The sequence below is a fragment of the Danio rerio genome, chromosome 6 (genome assembly GCF_049306965.1).
Source record: "Danio rerio strain Tuebingen ecotype United States chromosome 6, GRCz12tu, whole genome shotgun sequence".
NCBI classification, from domain to species: Eukaryota; Metazoa; Chordata; class Actinopteri; order Cypriniformes; family Danionidae; genus Danio; species Danio rerio.
In genome coordinates, this window is record NC_133181.1 from 53,860,001 (window position 1) to 53,881,989 (window position 21,989).

General features: G+C 34.3%; 1 protein-coding gene across 50 annotated transcripts in view; it reads right to left on the reverse strand.

The window, feature by feature from the left end:
* ptprt (protein tyrosine phosphatase receptor type T) overlaps positions 1 to 21,989 on the reverse strand; it is a 519,289-nt gene that overhangs the window by 203,368 nt on the left and 293,932 nt on the right. For all 50 annotated transcript variants that reach the window (XM_073954669.1, XM_073954668.1, XM_073954667.1 and 47 more), the window contains one exon: positions 14,412 to 14,521. In XM_073954669.1, the coding sequence (XP_073810770.1) occupies positions 14,412 to 14,521 (110 nt within the window). The remainder of the gene's footprint in view (positions 1 to 14,411; positions 14,522 to 21,989) is intronic.

Genomic DNA, 21,989 nt, shown 5'->3' on the forward strand with positions numbered 1-21,989 from the left:
GGGGCTTTTAAAATATCATCTATTGCCTTTAGCGTAGCTCCTCTGTAAATTTGTGCCCTTGTTCGGTGTTAATATACTCAGCCTACAGCGGCTCGTATTGAACAGATCTCATAAAACACAGGTTCTTTACAGCCCAATGAAAGCGCAAGCGTGAGGCGGCTGAAGGGTATTGTTGGTGTAATATACAGACAGCTGGATAATTCGGCTGTAAGCTGCACTCAAGATCTTATAATACAGGTCTGAGGTTGAGTCTACATCACAGTACCCTACTAGTCATTTAAATCATTTTTGGAGACATGTCACACTTAAAATATGTTTTGTCATGCTAGAAGAGGTTCATTAAAAGGCTCGTTTGTACAGAATTATTATTATTATTTTATTTTTTTTACATTTTTTTTTGAAAATGGCTCACTCTGAAATTTAGAGAATTGCATTTTTTTAGTAAGGCAGTATATGACAATAAGAAATCTGAATTGGATTTACAGTTGAAGTCAGAATTATTAGCCCCCTGAATTATTAGCCCCCCAGATTATTTTCCACCCCAATTTCTATTTAACGGAGAGAAGATTTTTTCAACACATTTCTAAGAATATTAGTTTTAATAACTCATTGCTAATAACTAATTTATTTTATCTTTGTTATGATGACAGTAAACAATATTTGAATAGATATTTTTCAAGACACTTCTGTACAGCTTAAAGTGCCATGTAAAGGCTTAACTAGGTTAAGGGTAATTAGGCAAGTTTTTGTATAACAACAATAAAAATTTTGACTTTAAAATATTTTTATAAATTAAAAACTGCTTTTATTTTAGCCAAAATAAAACAAATAAGACTTTCACCAGAAGAAAAAAAATATTATATGAAATACTGTAAAAATGTCCTTGCTCAATTAAACATAATTTTGGAAATATTTAAAAAAAGAAAAACATTCAAAGGGGGGCTAATAATTCTGATTTCCACTGTACATTGTATTATATTATAATTTAAATAATTATTTTTAGAGTAACCATTCCACGCAATATTTACCTACAAATCGTGATTTAAATAAAGATTATTAGTGCAAATTTGTCCACTTCAGAATCTCAATGTCTTGCATGTTCATGCTTAAACATAACATTTATGAGCAATTTCTGAGAGAAAGCGGTTTCTGTATTGATGCAAATAAAGAAAGTTCAATAAATGTTTCACAAACACAAAATATTAAATGCTTTGAACAATACCAGACAAAAGTCTTGTCATCTATCCAAGTTGACTACTTGACATGTATCAAGTTGATAACTTGACTTCTAGAAGATCCTTTGGTATCAGAAGTGGTTTAAATGAAAAGCAAAGACCTCTAGATTACACTTATTTTACCAAAACAAAAAAAAGATCATGCCTTGATTTTAAAATATTATTTAATTAAGACAGTAAGGTCTGACTTAAACAAAAGTCTTGTCACTTAACAGAAATAAAGTACAGTAAAGAATATAAAGTCATGGTGCAATGGAAAAAGAGTTAATATTGTGTATGACTCCCATGAGCTTGGAGGACTGCATCAACACATCTCTGCAATGACTCAAATATCTTATTGATAAAATCATCTGGAATGGCAAAGAAAGCGTACTTTCAGGACTCCCAGAGTTCATCAAGATTCTTTGGATTCATCTACAATGCCTCCTCCATCATCTTATCTTACCCCAGACATGCTCAATAACATGCTCAACAGAGCTCAGACAAGCTCTGTCATGAAAATCAATTTCTTGTATGTGCAAACATACCTGGCAGTAAAGCTCTTTCTGATAATGTTCATGTCTGGTGACTGGGCTGGCCAATCCTGGAGCACCTTGACCTACTTTGCCTTTAGGGATTTTGATGTGGAGGCTGAGGATGAGAAGGAGCACTATCCTGCTGAAGAATTTGCCCTCATCTGTGGTTTGTAATGAGGACAGCACAAATGTCTTAACATCTCAGGCTGTTGATGTTGCCATCCACTCTGCAGATCTCTCACATGTCCTCATACTGAATGTAACCCCAAACCATAATTTTTCCTTCACCAAACTTGATTGATTTCTATGAGAATCTTTGGTCCATGCGGGTTCTAATAGGTCTTCTGCAGTATTTGTGATTATTGGGATACAGTTCAACGGATGATTCATCAGAAAAATCGACCTTCTGACACTTTTCCAAATGATCAACTAGAAGTCAAGTTATTATTTGTTGCTCTAACAACTGGGATTGACGACAACACTTTTGTCAAGTAGTGTATATCTATAATTTATATAATGTCAATTTACAGTTTTTTTATTTACTATAAATCACTTTAAATTGACTTTCTGGATTAAAAAAAACTGTGGACTTGTTTTTACATAAATATTTGTATAACGCTTTGTAATTACCATTAATAATCAGCATTTAATGCATCAAGTAAAATTAACTAACAATGTAACAACTAACAGTATTTATTTACCTTTTTAAAAGTTTGCTCTTTGTAGCTGTTACATTATATTAGCTCAGGTATGTTGCATAACATCAGACGACACACATTTTTAATTTTAATAATGAGCTAAATGCTGGTAGTAACATTGGCTAACGTTAACCAACATTTTGTGGATATTTTTGTTTGTATCAATATATATCTGTTTGGTAATTGTAAAACAATTTTTTTAAAATATTACATTATTGAAAAGTGGATTTTGAAAACAGAAAGACAGAATGACAAGCAGATAGATAAACAGCAAACAGACTTTAAGACATGTGTCATGTACAAAATCAAGATTTTTTTTTTTATTTGTAGTGAAGAGAAAAAAGCTACCCACACAAAAACAAAAGAGCTCAAAGGCCAGCATGAAGATCAATAGACCTCCAGTTACTCTGTCATCACTAAAATGTCCTGATGGGAAAAACACACTGGATGATCAATCATTCCTGCAGAAGACTGAAAGTATGAAATGAAGAGGCGAGGATGAGGGGGTCTCTCTCTCTCTCTCTCTCTCTCTGTCTCTCTCTCAGTGTTGGCCATAGGGCATGTGATGCCACGCGACAGCCTGCTAAAAGTGGCCTAATGCACTACTGAACGCACTGCGGCACTCCGTTAAAAGAGCCGCTTGAGTTTAATTGACCACAGCTGATTTGAAAAGGGTTCATTTCCCAGTTCAGTTTGCCAGCCGAGATGGGAATGCAAAGAAATAGTGCTGTTTGTGAGAGATATAGGATTCATGGCAACTTTGCCTCAGAAATAAGAAAGTTCTGAAGCATTTCCTAAAGTATTGGAATTTCTATCTGAGCAAAATGACTTCTTGAATGAGAAAAAAAATATATATATATATATATCTATATATATATATATATATATATGAGCAATATCACGCGAGTAGCAGTGCGATATGGCTGTATATCGACACTGGTGGGAGGCGTGTGTTGGCACGAGGCCGCAGGCCGAGTGCTTTAGTGCCCCTACCATTGCCGATATACAGCCATATCGCACTGCTACGAGTGTGATATTGCGTTTATACAACAGTTTGACGGCATAATTGTGTATATAAAAACAAAATCAAACACGAAGTGTCTCAAAAACCCTTTTGTATGAGGAACTACTTTCTTCCGCGTTGGATTCAAATCATAAGCTGACAGTTAAACAGCTGAGCAAGCATCTTTTAAACTTTAGATCTGTAGTGTCTGCTTTTTGCTGGCTGTAAAGAGGCTGCACAGATGCTAATATTACTTAAATATATCACAGCTATCACCCAATCAGATTGGAGAACCAGACAGAACTGTTATATATATACTGTTATATAGTATAAATATATAGGTTAGGGTTAAAATAAAATACAAAAGACAAATAAGTTAACAAATAACTACCAATACCAGACCTTATACTTGCACCATAATAAACTATATGAACAATAAATCAACATGTTATTGTTACTGTAAACTTTTAAGTTATGCGACATTCATCTTGATGCTCAAAGTCAGTTTAATGTAATGCAAGTATGTTTTATGCTCATTTGTGCGCTATGGCATTAGCAATATGCCTTAAGAATTCTGAGTAGCTGCCTATGTAATCTGATTAAAACAAACACTTCTTTTTCCATTTTAACTTTGCCACAGAATGCAGTAAGTCGGCAGACAGACAGTTCACTAAACCATAGAGCAGGGATGAAGTCTGCTGTGACACTGTCATACAATATTCCTTTAATCAAGAGAGCAGAGTAGCAAAACGTCACCCTAGAAAAAGAAAACAAACCTGCAACCACACTTAAATCTGTCACTTCTATAAAGTTTAAAGCAATTAAACATCAAAAATTCACTACCCATTTAACTTTCAACCCCTTTAGAAAAAAAGGAAAATCCAAAATCCAGGATAGCTTATACATTACAAGCAGAACCGGGAAATGCAATGCAACTATAAACCCAAGCTGAATTGGTAAGTCATTTCTCGGCAGGAGTCTCCTTCAAGCCAGCATTCTCCTGAGATTTACATTTGGTAAACAGACACACTGAAAACACAGAACATTTCGTATTTTCTAAGTCAGAATGAGTTATGAGGGGTTTGGAATGGCAGAAAAAATGAGGGCCCACATAATTTAGTGTAAAAAATAATATCTCGTATTACACTCAAATTTGCAAGCATAAAACAGCAAAAAAAAATCTGCAAAATAATGAAAATCAACCAACTAACCAGAAATGAACTGCAATACAGTGATATTTAATGATGAATATTTCTAAAAACAGTAAGTGTTCTGCACAAACAATTAAACTTTTACAGAGTAAAAAACACATAGACACCACATGCAGCACACATGGAAGGTATGGAAATGAAACAAATGCAAAAAAGGAAATATGTTTGGAACACTGTTATTTGTTATATCCCTCAAAATGGTCTATAACATAAATGGAACACGCATGGAACAGACAGAACACAACTGAAACACATTGAACACAAGTGGACCACACATAAAATAGAACACCAATGAAACACACATGAAACATAGATAAAACACACATTGAAAACACACATGGAACACACATAAAACACAAATGGAACACACATGGAACAGACAGAACACACATGAAACACATGGAACACATATGGAAAACACATGAAACACTAACAGAACACAGATGAAACACAAATGGAACACACATGGAACACAGACATAACTCAAATTAAACACACCGAACACAGATAGAACACATATGAAACACTAACAGATCACACATAAAACAGATGGAACACCCATAAAACAAACATGGAATACAGATAGAACACAAAAGAAACACATTGAACACAGATGGAAAACACTCATAAAACACTAACAGAACACTGATGAAACACAAATGGAATATATATGGAACACTGAAACACATTGAACATAAACACATGGAACACACATGAAACACAAATGAAACACATAGAAAATAAACAGAACACAGATGAAACATAAATGTAAATCACACGGAACACACATAGAACAAAGTTTGAACACAAATTGAACACACATGGAACTCAGACAGAGCATAAATGAAATGCATCAAACACAAATGGAACACATGAAACTCAAACAGAACACACATGGAACACTCATGGAACAAAGATGGAACACAAATGAAACACATCGAACAAAAACAGAACACACATGAAATAAATGAAGCACACAGTAAACACAAACAGAGCACAGATTAAACATAAATGTAAATCACAGGGAACACACTTGGAATAAAGATGGAACACAAATGAAACACATCAAACACAAACAGAACACACATGAAACACAAATGGAACACACATAACACAAAAAGAATGCAGATGAAACACAAACAGAAATAAAAACGGAACACACATGGAACACAGACAGAACATAAATGAAACACATAGAACACAAATGGAACAAAGGTAGAACATTAATGGAACACAGATGAAACAAATGGAATACACATGGAAAACACTTGGGACAAAGATAAAACACAAATGAAACACATCGAACACAAACAGAACACACATGAAACACAAATGGAACATATATAACACAAAAAGAACACAAATGAAACACAAACAGAAATAACACGGTACACACATGGAACACAGATGGGACGCACATAAAACTCAAAGAGAAGCACACATGCAACACACATAACACACAAATTGAATACATATAACAAAAAAAGAACACAGATGAAACACTAATAGAAATAACATGGAACACAGATGGAATGCACATAAAACTCAAATAGAAACACATGGAACACACATAATACACAAATGAACAGACATAGGGCACAAATGGAACACAAAAAGAACACAGATGAAACACAAACAGAAATAACATTGAACACACATAGAACACAGATGGAATGCACATAAAACTCAAATAGCACACATGGAACAAAAGATAGAACACACATGGAACAAACATGGAACACATCGCACACAAACAGAAGACACATGAAACACAAATGCAACAAACATGGAACATAAATGGAACACACATGGAACACACAAGGAACTTAAGGATTTGGAACAAACATAATCACTTGTTTTGAGATTAAATTGCACCAAAACCACATGTTCTATGCGTGTTGAGCTCAGGCAGGGAAGAGAAAACAGAAAATGTCTAAACACTCAGAGAAATACATTTTTGTCATTGCTTCACAAATACACCTCAGAAAAAAGAAGAAAATAGAATATGCTCATGGATATGTTGTTTACTTGCTACTAAAACTATGAATATCTTAAAAAAAAAAAAAGCCATAAATCTCACAAACTTTGTCAAATCTAGTGACTAGCTCATTGCATCAACCCAGCACCTTGTCAGCACAACTTCTTTCCTGTCGGCGAGCAATGAAAAAGAATGTCTGCTGTTTGGGAAAAAATAAAGAGTACTCGAACCCCACCGTCTCATGATACATGACAAACGGTGAATAAAAACCGCACTCTCGACATTAACCCAGATTTAGACCTTCCTTCAGCTGTCTCTAGACCAGACGTACAAAACCACAAGCCCATTAACCGGGTTTAGCCGCTCTAGAGAGACAGGGGTTACTGGTTCTCTTAACTCAAGTGCTTGCATCTCAACTGCTTATTGGTGGAAATGAAAACAACAGCATGAAAAGAGGAGGGATGAGATGTGCACAGGTTTTCCTCCATCCCGTAAGGGCAGAACAGGTTGTTTATCTTCATTAGAGGTGAAAACCATCCACTCTACTTTAGCACACAGAACGACAGCTCCTTGCTTTAACTTATTTACAGAGAGAAAAAAAAATAAAGAAGAGGTGTTTATTTCTAAAAAGCCTTATGGTGGTCCTATAATACATCAGTCAAAAGTTTGTGATTGGTAAGAGTTTTAAATGTTCTTAATAGATGTCTCTTATACTCACCAAGCATGCATTTATTTGATAAAAGTAAATAAATGTTTGAAATACAACATTATTACAGATTAAAACGACTGTTTTTTTATTTCAATATATTTTATTTTAAAATGTAATTTATTGCTGGCATACAAACCTGAATTTTCAGTACAAATGTGCTGCTCAAGTAAGATTTCCTGTTATTATCAATTGTACAGAAAATATATGTGTTGCTTAACATTTTTTGGGGCAACAGTGATACAGTTTTTCACTATTATTTAAGATTTATTAAGTAAAACAACTTTTTTAATAATTAAATAACAATATATATTAATATAAAAAATATTATATATATATATATATATATATATATATATATATATATATATATATATATATATATATATATATATATATATATATATATAATAATTTTTTATTTATTTTTTCTTATTTTTTTCTTATTTTTAGTTTTTCTTTCTTTCTTTTTTCATTTAATGAATTTTCACCCTCAATTTGGATTTCAAGAGTTCACACTTTATTAGATATTGCTTGACAACTGTTAGCAGGTTTGGCATGCTGTCCCAGGAGAGAACCCTGAGCTCAGAGATAGTTGAGCCCAGGGCTCCCACCAGGTCCATAGAGCATGTGAGGGGAGTACGAGATCAAGTGGTTCTCGAGAGCTCCCCTTTTTAAAGGAGGAAAGGAGGAGAAAGGGGGTGGATGGGGGGTTTCTTCGGAAAACGAAGATAAGGGAGTAATATCTAGCTAGGCTATTTATAGTAAGTTAGGATAGATCTGATTGGCTAACTAATGAGTGTAGATAGGCGGCCAGCTGCAGTCAATTATATCACGTGCTCCTCTCGAAATTAGTTTAAAAACTTCACTCAAAAAATCTATTTGTCTATTTTAATGACTTTCTAAATATTCTATTAATGCATACATTAGATGTTTTTTTACAATAAGTACCACAGTTTTACCATCTGACTAAACATCAATTTACAGTGTTGCATGATACAAATAGCAGTTTACAATGTCTATCAGGCAGCATTGTAAACTAGCATATGATAGCATCTGATGGTAAAACTATGATTCTTATTGTAGAAAAAAAAAAAAAAAAATATATATATATATATATATATATATATATATATATATATATATATATATATATATATATATATATATATATATATATATATATATATATATATATATATATATATATAAATTTATTTATTTATTTATTTATTTATTATTTTAAGTCCCGGCAGGGTCAGTTAGCATTTCTGTGTAGAGTTTGCATATTCTCCCTTTGTTTGTGTTGGTTTCCTACGGGTGCTTCGGTTTCCCCCACAGTCTAAAGACATGCACTATACTGTAGGTGAATTGAATAAGCTAAATTGGCTGTAGTGTATGTGTGTGAATGAGTGTGTATGAGTGTTTCCTTGTAGTGGGTTGCAGCTGGAAGGGCATCCGCTGTGAAAAAAATAGTCTGGATAAGTTAGCAGCTCATTCCGTGGTGACCACCCCTGATGAATAAACAAACTAACCCAAAGGAAAATGAATGGTATTTAGATGATACTAAGAAAGAATGTCATGCCATTGTTATTGTATCAGGAAAAATATAATACCTGGTACTTTATACTGAGCTTATGGTGTCAAACTATACTATAATAGTGAAAAAAAACAACATTGAAATGTCTAAGAGTGCCCGCAGAGAATCTAAACACTACGATCCACCACTCCCCCAAAGATAAAACCATCAGATATGTTCTCTCTGTAAACAAAGTGGGTGGTTTGTTTCCTTGCAACTCTTCAGAAACAGCAGACGAGACACAGCGGAGGGTGGAAGACATCACGTCATCGCAAACTCACAACATGTCACGCAAATTAAACAAAACAAAGATCAAGGACTAAACACCCGGCGTGTGCTGAAATGTTCCGCTATTTACTTGTCCTCATTTGCATGGAGATAAAGGGAAGAAGAAAAAAAAATAAAGAAGCAGGAGGACAAAAGACACCTTTCCCTTTACACATCTCACTGTTGATTAATAAGGAGCTGTTGAGGATCTTCTCTGTCTTTCCCTGCGCCTTTCAAACACACACACACACTCTTATTTTGTCAGCAAAGCAATTAGTTTCTGAAAGGCTTTGATGGTTTGATAACAGGAGGCTGTTGTGAAGAAATGAAGGGAGAGAAAACAGACACAGAGAGAGAGAGAGAGAGAGAGAGAGAGACAGACAGAGGGAGAGGGAGGGAAATTTGATCAAAAGTATGGCTTTTGATGCAGGACACATCTCAGGTACTCAGAAACTGATCTGAAACCCTTGGCGCTGTGTGTTTGTCTCATATAAGCAGATGAGGACTGTAGTACGGATGTCTGTTTAAGCTTGCATTAAAAGAACTATAAAAAAGTTCAACTTTATTTTGTTAGTGTTTGTGCTCAAAGTTGGCATGAAACAAAAGTTAAGAGTGTTATTTTTCCTCTATTGTGACGTACACACACTTGAAACAGTCCTGAAGTGAGAAAAAAGGTAGGGCAGCGCATGATTTTGTCATATTGGAATTGATTGGACTATTTTAAAATGGGTGTTGCTGACTAAATGAAGGAAGATTGACGAATAGATGAAGGCAGAGCACTGGCGAGGCAGTGGCGCAGTAGGTAGTGCTGTCGCCTCACAGCAAGAAGGTCGCTGGTTCGAACCTCGGCTCAGTTGGCGTTTCTGTGTGGAGTTTGCATGTTCTCCGTGCCTTTGCGTGGGCTTCCTCCGGGTGCTCTGGTTTCCACAGTCCAAAGACATGTGCTACAGGTGAATAGGGTAGGCTAAATTGTCCGTATTGTATGAGTGTGTGTGTGAATGTGTGTGTGGATGTTTCCAATAGTGTTTTTAAAAGCCAATGTAAGAGAAAAGTGCACTGCGAGCACATAGGTTTACCTTTATTTTACACTACTTGTCTTTCCTTTGTGGAAGTCACAAACACACTACCAACAAAGTGAGCTATACCGAGCAATCTATACACACCAGAAAACTTGTGATTATGCAGATAAACATAACTGTTAACAAACAATACATGTTGTTAAGTTGATTTGTGGCATTTACTTGGTGTTGTGCAAAGAACTGCATTGTAATAATCCTTTTTGTGCAAAACAGTTTTGGTCCCAAGTTTCCTTGCTACTTTTTGAAATGTATTATAAATGTTTCAGTGTAACTGATAAAATGGTTTTATTTATGGATTGAATCTCTGGATTATTGGAAATTGTAAACAAATTTTCATGGATTTAAAAAAAAATTATGATCCCCTCACTTCTACACAGAGTAATACCAAAGCTATTAAGACATCCCTACTGATGGAAGAAAATACTTAATGTACATGATTATTTTTGTTGTTAATTCCCTTATATATTGTTTTATGTATAATTCTGTACTCCCCTGTTTAATAAATCAAAAAATCCTTTTTTTGTTGCTAATATGGCCCAGTAAATATCATTAGTGTGAAAACAAACAAATGTTGTGTACGTCATACTGACCCGTAGTGTTCAGTGGTTTTCATTCATTAATTTTTCTTCGGTTTAGTCTCTATTTCAGAGGTCAACACAGCGCAATGACCCATCAACTATTCCAGCATATGTTTTATGCAGCGGAAAACCTTCCAGTTCTGGGAAACACCAATACACTCTCACATTCGCACACATAAACTAAGGCCAATTTAGTTTATTCAATTCACCTATATCGCATATCTTCAGACTGTGCGGAAAACCAGAGAATCTGGAGGAAACCCACGCCAACACGAGGAGAACACGCAAACTCTTTAAAAAAAATGCCAACTGACCCAGCCGGGACTCGAACCAGCGACCTTCTAGCTAGCGACCACTAAGCCACCATCCCATCCGTGTTGGTGTTATACACAATAAAACAATTGATGCTGCCTTTAATTTTTAAGTTGAACTAACAAACAAATTGAACTCACAATATATTAAACTAACTCAAAGCACTAAAACCATCATTATCATGTCATATTTTGGTGCAGGATTTCAAAAGATTACATGTGCAACACACATTTTTCGACCAACCCAAATTAAAACAATGTTTAATGTCTTTTTAGCAGCCTCCGTGAGTTCAAACTTTTCTAAATCGCAGGATCTTCCCACATCAAAAGCGAATCCTATTGTGACCCTTCGGCTGCATTCATCTCTTCACCTTCCGCTCCTGCCTTTCAGCTCTTTGTCCTACATCTAATTTGTCTGAATGGCTAAAAGCGAGCAGAGGAGGCACACGACTGCTCAGATCTCCCGGATAATTCTATTGGACGCTTCTAATTAAATCAATGAGGGCTATTATAGCAATTATCCGGCCAAATGGGAGCGCATTGTGTCCGCTCGATACATTTAGTAAATTCTGTCAATCTTCTTATCAGCAAGACGGCACATGCAGTAACCCCCAGTTTAATGATGTACCTGGATATGCATGGGGTTTCTCTTCCTCATCAAATCAAAGAGATAGCGAGGCTCTTTCGTGGCTCCAGCCCACAAAAAACACACACATTAAAGCAAAATCTGAAGGTAATTTGTTTTTGTCAAGCCATGACTTCATTTCCCTGCTTGTAATGTGGATGTTCTGTGTACTGACTAATAAATAATGAATTTGCTGGATATCAGGGCCGTCAAAATAAATTTCTTTCAACATAAAAGAGCAAAGATTGTTCCAAAATGAATCCTAATTTTTAAGCAACCATAAACAATAAATTAAACATTCTGATTTGCTGCTCTGTTATGATCTATTTTTATTTGCTTTCATTCATTAATAAAGCTTTATATTATCAACGTAACACATTTTGTTCTACTTTATATTTCTATGGGGAAATGCTTTTCATGAAAACAAGGTCAAATATAACAGCATTATTTTTAAAGTAAAATCTTTGGTAGTTTGGTAGTAATGTGTCCTTTTATATCCTCTAGTGTGCCTTTAGAATCTTGATTGTTGATTGTCAAACATCATTTACAGTAGTCTTAAAGGAACATTTTAAAATAGGCTCATTTTACAACTAAATAGCTAAACAGGTTACCATTTTTGACTCCATCAAGGTCTGGTGAGAGTACTTTTAGTTTAGCTTAGCTTAGCATAGATCATTGAATCGGATTTGACCATAAGCATATCACTAGAAAATAGAACCTAAAGTTAATTGACAAACTTTGATGTTGGCTTGAGAAAGCCAACATGACTGTGCTGGAACTTGCAGTGTGAGTGCAAAGCGCGCCTAAGCCTGAAACTGAAGACGAGACGTGACTTTTAAGGGACTGTTTCATATGGATTTATTAAACATTCTTACTGTTCAATGAACACAAACTGTCGTAGATTATTAAAGACGCAAACCCCTCACTGCACGACAGCTGCACCTTTAGCAAACCTCCTAATTCCTGCAACACGACGACTTTATGATTGTTTATGAGCGTCAAAAGAGGCTGATCTGTTTGGTGAAATATTTGACTGTGTGTCACCGCATCCCAAATGACTAAAACAATATAACTAAAGAAATCTCCACTGTGCTAAGCAAAAGCACTTACTGAACAGCGTGTCATCAATGACGTAAGCTTGCCCTGATCAAAATATAATGTTAGTATGGGCCATCAGGGGAGACGGGAGGGGGGATAAGCATGGTTCAAGGCAACTGTACATAGTGTAAGTACGCCATTTGTAGAAGAAAGGCAGGTGGTGAAGACCTGATTGGGGGGGGGGGGTGAAGGTAACAAGGTGGTGGGTGGTGCTGAAGGTAAAGAGGCAGTAAGGGGGAGTTTGGTCCAATGTTAAGTCCCTATATTTTAAATGGAAGTTTCTTCACCATTGTGAGTCAATGGGCAAATTTGGGGCACTCTTGCACACCAGGGGTACAACTTACACCCCAGTTTAATATGCAGATTTACACAGCTTGGCAGCCTCTTCAATTGTGATCACAAGTTTTTAGGAATTTCTCTTTCAAAGTTATGATGCATCAAATTAGCTGCAATGTTAAGTCAATGGGATTTTTCAGAGTTTCCGGGTCACACTCTTGCACACACACACACACACACACACACACAAACACACACACACACACACACACACACTACGGCCAATTTAACTTATCCAATTCATGTGTACCTCATGTCTTTGGACTGTGGGGTAAAACTGGAGCACCCGGAGGAAACCCATGTGAACACAAGGAGAACATGCAAACTCCACACAGAAACGCCAACTGACCCAGCCAAGGCTCGAACCAGTGCCCTTCTTGCTGTGAAGCGATAATGCTACCCAATGCACCACCGCGCTGCCATGACTATACTAATAAAAAGTAACATTTAAAAAATTTCAGAAAGATACTGATGACAGGATATGTAATGTTAAGTAGGGCTTATAGTTGACCAGGCCCATAGTTTTTTTGTTTTTTTGTTTTTATATTGGAGGCTGCCTTTATCTGTTTTTTAAGGACTGTATCCCTATGAACATTTCAAGACACTTTAAAGCATTCAAGCACAATAAATTTTACTTTTTGAAACTTTAATAAAGAAACTAATGTTTCTTAGATTTTTTTAAATTTCTATACCTGAAAATAGCTTGACAAAAAAAAAAAAAAAAAAAAAAAACATTACCCAGCACTTTAGCCAGGGCATCAGTTGCGTAAGCCATATGGCGGAATAGTTGACAGTTCATTCCGCTGTAGCTACCCCTGATAATCATGGAGTAAGCCGAAGAAAAATGAATGAATGAATGAAAAACTAAATTATTTGTCATTTATCATTTTTATGCATGATTCAATTCCCGATTGCAATCAATCTGAATTACTGAACACTTTCCAAACAGGGTTCTTTAAGACCTCTGATGAAACTGTATTCATATCGTACTATTTATTGCAGAAAAGCAAAATATCGCAATGTCAGATTTTTCCAATATCATGCAGCCCTAATAGGGTCCCAAAAAATCTCCCCAAAGGGTCAAAGATTACAGGTGTTGCTGTACTACTGATATTTGGTCCCCAGAATGCAAGAAAAACAAGTTACACACACACCTTGCAAACACACAATTTCAGATTCAGCATTTTCTCACCTCATAGAGAGTAATGACTCCATTTGTTTCGTTCGGGGCCTTCCACTGCATGAAGATCTTCTCCTCATATGGTCCCGTCTGAATAGACTCCATAGGAATGGGGCCAGGAACTAATAAAGACAAACAAACACACATTTAGCAACACCAAAACACATCTACAAATCAAAACATTTAGTTAACATTCTCCCATCTACAATGCAAACGCTGCACCACAACATCAACAGCTTGATCTAAAACGTGACTACTTTAAAAACAGAAGTGACGTAGCCTGACAGAAATGGCTTGTGTTGCTGGGTAGAAGGCAAATCGAGGCGGTTGGGGATTGGCTGACTACAGAAGTAAAACTATGTCAAACACACCTCAGCCGCAATCTTCTAAGTGTGAATTGTAACAGCTTTGCAACCCTTCGGTAGCGAGAGGTGTTAACAAGTGCTACGAGTACAAGTGTGCGCATTTGCGTGTGTCTATTAGCATATTTTCGTGCGCACGTCCCCTCTGGCACGCTTTGCAAGTTTTCCAAATATACTCTTGCTAGAACATCATTAACACCCTAAAAACCTGTTTTCGAAGATGTCATCATCCATAGACAGCTTCATCTCACTCTCATATGCCAGCATAGCATTTTAGAAGATGATATGACTTGACGATTTCAGAAATTAGGTATGCTAATGTGGTTATTTTGGCAGATTTTGACAATTGTCTATGCATTAAGTTATAATTGAAGCTGGTGGTCTTTCATTTCTCTGAGGTTGGTTAGTGTCTTTGACTTGACTGTTAGCGATGACACACTAATGAGTCAGACCGTTCCTGACAGCGTGGCAAAAAGAGCTAATGACTTAGCTAAAAGGCCGTTTAGTCCAACTTAGCAGCCCCGGTGCCGTTGTTTGCTTTGCAAGTCGTGGCTAATTGGGAGGGCAGAATAAAGAGGCGAGGGCGAACGAGAGAAGAACCTTGGGCACAAACACATTCACTGGCAGTCATCTTAAATGTTTAAGAAAAGGCTTAAAATGACTATCGCTCATGAAAAGATTTAATTTACACAGAAACTTGAACAGCTAACTCTATTATTGCACAACAAGCAATGAAGGAAATTTCATTGCTAATCTTATTTGTGTTGCCAAAAAAAAGAACCAATAAACAAATCTAATCTGATTATTTCTTAATAGTTGTTATGGGTAACAAACTAAATGTTTGTAATGTTCTCAAATAGTCCTTGAAACTTACTGTTCAATAGAAAACGACTTGAACTACTATTATATATTTAAAAATAACATTGTTTATGTTTACTGTAAGGATTATTACTGAAATTTGATGCTTTAACAGCTAAAATAACTCCTAATAATACCTGTCAACATTGGGATATGAAAACTCATCAAGATTAAGATTTATTTATTTATTTATTTATTTATTTATTTATTTATTTATTTATTTATTTATTCATTTATTCATTTATTTATTTATTCATTTATTCATTCATTCATTCATTCATTCATTTTTTTGGCTTAGTCTCTTTATTAATCCGGGGTCGCCATAGCAGAATGAACCAACTTATCCAGCACATGTTTTACGCAGCTGATGCCCTTCCAGCTGCAACCCATCACTGGGAAACCCATACACATTAATTCGTACACACACATACACAATGGATAATTTAGCCCAATTCACCTATAGCGCATGTCTTTGTACTTGTGGGGGAAACCGGAGCACCTGGAGGAAACCCATGCGAACGTGGGGAGAACATGCAAACTCCACAAAGAAACGCCAACTGACCCAGTCGAGTCTCAAACCAGCGACCTTCTTGCTGTGAGGCGACAGCACTACCTACTGCACCACTGTGTTGCCATACCAAAAGATAATGAGCGTAAAAAAATTGACAACGCGTCTAGACAAAAAAAAATTAAAATTCTACTCATATTTGGATGTTTTGTGTGCTTACAGTGTGCTTAATCATTAGTAAAAGTAGAAAAGTCATTTAGTCCTTAAATTTAAGATAATCCACTCAACTTTATTTATATGGCACCTTAAAACAACATGAATGTTGACCAAAGTGCATCACAAACATGGCAAAAATACTAAACATTTAGAGAGACAGGAAAATATATGCTACAATAAATTTAATTACTAAAAATATATGTAAAAAAATATGTACAGTCAATGAGTCCTAAAAAGAAGAGACAAATTTATATCAGTAAACCAAAGAGAAGAGGTAGGTTTTGACTGATCTTTTAAAAATGCTAAATGTACCTTTAATTTTTAAAGGTAATGTGTTGCAAAGTTTTGGAGCATAAACTGAGAAGGCTCTGTCTCCTTTTGTTTTCAAGCGGGATTTAGGAACAAACCATTTTTAAAAGATGTTTTAATCTAATCTTAAAATACAAGCACTTTGATTGAGAGCATTACAACTCCTGAAATCGTATAGATTATATCATTCTCTTTAACCAACTAATGTCATTTTCTTTCAAATATGTAACCGATTTACAATTTAACGTCCACATGAGTTGTAAGCTCAACATAAATCCGGCTTACGCTGGAAAAACATTCTATCTGATCATTTCCATTGTGTGCTCATTAATAGTTCAAAAGGCTCCAAGGTTGAAATATTTGCCCTTAATCACTATTAAAAGCTTTAACAGTCAGTGGCATTTACTCTTCAATAGGAAAAGAATTGAGCTAATCAAAGAAAAGGTGAAAACTGCTCTCTCGCTGAGGTGCTCGATGTCAGATATTATTCAGCAAAGTGAGGCCAGGGAAATTATATTTTCAACAATTCCTCAAATAGCTTGATTGGGCACTCGCCAACAAGCATATTGAATCAGTTACAATGAACAATAATTAGATCCAATCCTCCGTCCACTATCTTTTCCACCATATTAACCATGCATGTGGGTGAAACGCTGCTTTACATATTAATCCAGCTGATTAGCTAGCTTCTCATGGAGACTTTGAGTGATGTTTCATTAAGTTTGAGTAGAAATAAGTACTTTTTTCTTTCTCTCTTTAAAGTCCACATGAACTGAAAGCTGGCACCATTTGTTTTTTATATTGTGACTAGGGTTGGGTGTAACGTGTTCCACAGTAACGTGCTATTGCATTCTAATTACAATTTTGGGGAATGCAGTGATGTAACGAATTAAATGTGTGGAATTTGATTACAGTTCCTAAAGTTTGTGTAATTAAGTTACTTATGTATGGGATCAAATTCCCATAATGAGGTCATGGGTAGGAAAAAAAATGTGCGTAAATCAAGGATTTAATAGTCATAACGGATTTTTCATTAGTTTTTATTTCGTTTTGTTTACCATTGTTATACAATTACTTTCCTAATTACCCTATCCTGGGATGTGTTTCCCAAACAACAACGTAAGTCATGGCTGAATTATCATAGTACAATGCATCGTTTGGGAAAAGACCGATGTAGTGATGAGTGTTTCCCTAAAACCGTAGTCTCTCTGTCGCAGATCCATAGTTTGAACCACGTTATAACATAAAACACCCATAATAATGCTCTAAACTGGGTGGTAACAACTTCTTTAAGGAAGAAACCTATCATTTCTTTGTGCAAACTATATTGTTTTACATGCACACGCATTTAAAAAAAAACAACATTAGTTTTTGTAAAAACATGCGCTCGTTTCCCAGATTAATTGAAATATATGTAAACGGCACATATAGGTCCCATGTCTCCTTTACTAATATTATTGAGAACATTACATATTATATTTTAAAACATAAAGTCACTTACAAAAGCTAACACGTATTCTAACATCATATATAAATCATATAAATGAATAAATGTATAAATAAATAAATAAATAAATAAATAAATAAATAAATAAATAAATAATGAGGCTATTTATTAAAAAAGTGAAATGTATTATTTATTAGAAAATGAAAAGTCTTACTTTAATAATAATAATAATGATGATGATGATGATGATTGTTGTTGTTGTTGTTGTTGTTGTTGTTTTTGTTGTTGTTGTTGTTATTATTATTGTTATTATTATTATTATTATTATTATTATTATTATTATTACTGTTATTAAGTAGGATATAGTTCATTTATTTTTTAAGTCAAATTTTTTAATAATTTGACACATGCAAACCACTGCAGAAATGTTCTAACCAAAAGGCCCATGTCATATACAGTACAGATACCTAATAAATAACCTACTATAAATTAAAAGCATTATCGCATGCTGCTTTTTTTTTTTTTTTTTTTTTTTACAAGCTTTGGAGACAACATAAATTCTGCTTTTAGATAGAAGTCACCTATAGCTTTTGTCATGAGCCACGGCTGTGTTCAAAATGACATCAATGTTTTCAAAGTGCACTGCAAAGGGCGCGCAATTGTCAATATAAAGATTGCTAAAACTGAACTGTAAAAATACTTTGAAAGCAAATTACACCTAAGAGAGATGACCTTTTTAAATAATTCCTGTTTAATTGTTAGAATGTTCTAAATAAATAGGACATAGGGGGGATAACTGGGAATAGAACACACCCAGGAACTATGTTTCTACCTACAACTCCAGAGGTGTAGTTGCAGGCAAACAAGTTTGTGACGCAGTTTGTGAATGTTTGTTGGAACGATGGATTTGCAAAATGTCAAAGTTGGCTAATCATGATTTTGGAAACGCACCCATGTTTAGTTTTGATTTCATGTGTACTTTAAGTTTAAATGTGTTTTATAGTGTCTCCAAATGAATTGTTCTTGTTTATGCTTATTTCTGGCGAGCAGGTTTCAGTATGTACAGGGCTTGTTGTTGTTGTTGACCTAATAAGGTAAAAAAAAACCTGCCTGCGCTCCTCATGTTAATTTCTCCCTCCTGCAATTATCACCATATAAGGTTACACAGAGAGACCAAACTGCTCCACTATTGATATGTTGCAGCTGTCCGTCAATTTGCTAACACAAAGGACAGCAATTACAGGTTTTCATATGCAAAAAAAAGCAAAAAAAGGAAAAACATCAGACAAGAGCAGATTCTGAATAACCAACAGAGTTCTATCCATATCAAAAACCAGGCGCATCAAAAACATGAGAATAAAAAAAGGGTGAGAATTGAATTATACACTATAATCTAATAATCTAAGGCCTGACAATGGGCTTTATTTTTATTGCTCAGCATTTAAAAAACAAGCCGAGAGGAATTAATTGTAAATGGAGTCTGAGTGCTTCCCTCTGGGATATTTTCAAATTAAGCGCCGCTCGCAGACGCTGGAGAAAACACGGTGTCTTTTCATAGACTGTGAAGCTTTAGCGTGCTCTGTGCTGAGATTTGCTTTTAACTGCAACACATCAATGGAACAGATGGATTAAAGGAAGATGGCTTTCATCATCTTTGTTTCATATGTGCTGCTTTTCTTCGGGAAGAGCGAGACTACAGCCCAGCAATTCTGTGTGTCCATTTACTTTTCAGAGCGTATCTGACTTCTAGTGATTCTCAACTGCACAATACTGACAATCTCATATGTAGAAATGCAAACACTTTTAGCGTGAGCGTTAGGACTGCTGAGATCTGAGAGGATGCATTATTAAACCATGAAATCCTACTGAGATAATGTTCATAAAAGATTTCTGCAATAACCATGGTTAGTTTCACCATTACTGAACAATTTAATATGCACAAGAGTTTTAGTTAAATATTGAGTCATTTAGAAATTGCAGAATGCAAAAAATGCTTTTCTAACTTCGAGTTTTTGTCATGTTTCTAGTGCAAATAGAATAGCAAATATTGTCGTGTTTTCATAATTAAGTCAAAATGAAGTGAGTTTTTCTTTACAGGCAAAATAATCTGATAATGGGTAAGCTAAATATTTCTATTTCAAAGAGAAAACAATATTATTTTGCTAACCACATTGGCAGATTCTTTAGCTAGTTTAAAGGGAAAAAAAATCACTTAATTTAGATTTTTTTATTTAAGAAAACAAGACTATAATTTTTACTTTTCTTCTTTATTTAAGATTTTAGAAACAAAAAAATCTAATTAATAATATTTTTTGCAACAACTTTGTGTTGTTCTAAAAAATACAATCCACAAAATGCCTCATTTGTCACTGTCTTTACACAACACATTTCTGATAGTCAACATTTACTGAATATAAAAAGATTTAAAAAAAAAAAACTCTACAGATAACTATAACTATATACAGGTAAATTGAGACAATTCAATCAGATTATATAAAATACAATTTCACTAAACATGTATGACATTTGTCAAAAAAAAAAAAAACTTATTGTAAATAAAAGCTGTTCTTTTCAATTTTAAAAGAGCCCAGAAAAAAATATGACTTTATCACAAATATATTTATAGCAGTTTTCCATATTGATAATGAATAGAAGAATTCTTTATTTAAAATAAATAAATTAATTAATTAAATTAAATTAAATTACATAAAATTACATAAATAAATAAATAAATAAATAAATAAATACCAGCCATATTTAAAACAAGAATCACTTAATGACACATTAAAATAGCTTATTTAAAGATCATGGTGCTGCCCTAAAATACTAATTGTCTTTTTAAATATTTTTCTGTCCACTATGCCTCTCTTTAATCCAACAAGACATCCTAAACAAATCAAAAGGTAATAAAAATGGTCTTATACTTTTCTACATTTTAATAAGGTACAGGTCAAATTAAGTATGTCGAAAGGTAATTATTTTAATGGTAATTATTGTACAATTATTACTGGCATTTTATTTCCACTAAAGAAAATCAAAACATTAAAAATGCCACTTGTATTTAGTATGATTTGTTTTGTAAAAAAAAAAAAAAAATTGAAAAAATTGAAAAAACTGGTTGTTGATGCTAAAATGACACGTTCAATAAAAAAACAATTCTTACAGCTTTGTTAAATCAAATCAAATGTTCACGCCATCTCAATTTATATAAATTCAACAGTCAAAAATTAGTTAAACTTTGTATAATTTAAAAAACATTATATGAAGCCTGATTAATTATTAAAATAAGTTCAAGTAACATAAAAACATTTACTGAAAAAAAAAAAAAAAACATCTCCTGCTCATTCAACCTACTTATTAGTTGAACCAACACAAATTTTGGGGGTGAGTGGGGGGGCTTAATTGTTTTTTGTTTAATCCACTTAATTAAGGATCACGTTTTATTGACATGACATAATTTTTTTACAGTGTACAGTACTTACACCGCAACTTGTATAAAGCTCCATATCATCACAGATTAAATCTCTACTGTTAGTAGTCAAATGCATGTATATACTTCATTACTAATATTATCAGTAAAATCTGTGCTCTAAAAAAAGTCTGAAATCACTAACTATACAGTGATAATTACACAATTAACATATGTTTCCTTTATATAATCATTTAAACAACCCTGGAATAACAACTCTACTCCACTAATTAGAAAATTACATCCCTGAATTGAAAAGTGCTTCTTTAGCTTTCGTTTATTTTTAGGCATCTTTAATCATGAAAAAGAACTTAATTGTTCCTATTATATATTATTTTGCTGAATGACAGAAAGACGTTTGCTATGAAAAATAAAACAAAGAACTGAGTTTGCTTTTCTACTACTTTGGGAAAATCTAAAT